The 1128-nt window shown below is 55.9% G+C and overlaps 1 protein-coding gene across 1 annotated transcript in view; it reads left to right on the top strand.

The window, feature by feature from the left end:
- Positions 1–406: 406 nt before the first annotated feature.
- LOC106806242 (kielin/chordin-like protein) overlaps positions 407–1128 on the top strand; it is a 7962-nt gene continuing 7240 nt past the window's right edge. The window contains exon 1 of the mRNA XM_014808113.1: positions 407–598. Within this exon, the coding sequence (XP_014663599.1) occupies positions 451–598 (148 nt within the window). The 5' untranslated portion in view covers positions 407–450. The remainder of the gene's footprint in view (positions 599–1128) is intronic.

Genomic DNA, 1128 nt, shown 5'->3' with positions numbered 1-1128 from the left:
GCGTCGCGTGAGTGTGTCCGCGCGTGTGTCCGTGCATGTGTCCGTGCGTGTGTCGCATGCATGTGTCCGTGCGTGCGGCGCGTGCGCGTGCCCGTGCGCGTGTTCGTGCGTGCATCGCGTGTGTGCGTGCTTGCTTGTGTCCGTGCGTGTGTCGCATGCGCGTGTCCGTGCGTGTGTCGCATGCGCGTGCCCGTGGGTGTGTCGCGTGCGTGTGTCCGTGCGTGCGTCCGTGTATGCGTCGCGTGCGTGTGTCCGTGCGTACGTCGCGTGCGTCTGTCCGTGCGTGCATGCGTATGCTAGTGCGTCGCATGCGCGTGTCCGTGCGTGCGTGATTGTGTTCGTGCATGCGTTCATGTGTGCGTGCGTGCGTGTAACCACCTTGATATCTATCCTACTACAGCGTGCTACTCGGACAGTGAGCAGCGACGATACGAGCACGGTGATGCGGTGATGACCTCTGACCCCTGCCTGCACTGCCGCTGTCGACGCGGCCTCATCGCGTGTGCGTCGGAGCAGTGCGGCTACCCTCCCCTGCCGCACCCGTCCTGCAGCACGCAGCGCATCCCCGGCACCTGCTGCGGAGCAACGATCTCATGCCGTGAGTGTTAACTACGCTCTCGCTCGCTAGGTGGCGTCGGGCCGAGCAACTAGTATGTACGTGGAGTTCTTGCTCGAATCCGTTAATACAACTCGGCTGTCATTGTAAAATCTCACTAATACCAGGCAGTTGCCTGCGTTTGAAAAACAACAACAATCAGAATAGAGCCCAGGAATAGATGCTCTATTCCTATCCTCTAGAGGAACAAAATATCGGAGAAGGTATCGGATTTTTGTCCTCCTGAGCGACAGAAAACGAAACTCGGTAAATGGCGGCGAATGTCCAAGTAAAGTAATGTCCGAGGTCCAAGTGAGAAAGTCCATATAGGACCGAGGCGGAGAAGCCTAATGTGATTGCATTGTAGTTACGATATGTACATCATATATGTGCGTTGGTCGCATGATATTGGGCGATTTCTTGTTCATCGTTGTGAGCGCGTAGTCAGTTGTATTCCAGTATGTCAAATGTGAGACAGAGGAAAAGAGAGAGAGAGAGAGAGAGAGAGAGAGAGAGAGAGAGAGAGAGAGAGA

The sequence above is a fragment of the Priapulus caudatus genome, unplaced genomic scaffold (genome assembly GCF_000485595.1).
Source record: "Priapulus caudatus unplaced genomic scaffold, Priapulus_caudatus-5.0.1 Scaffold149, whole genome shotgun sequence".
Classification (NCBI taxonomy): Eukaryota; Metazoa; Priapulida; class Priapulimorpha; order Priapulimorphida; family Priapulidae; genus Priapulus; species Priapulus caudatus.
Note: the sequence above shows the minus strand (reverse complement) of the source record. Positions and strands in the feature narration are given on the sequence as shown.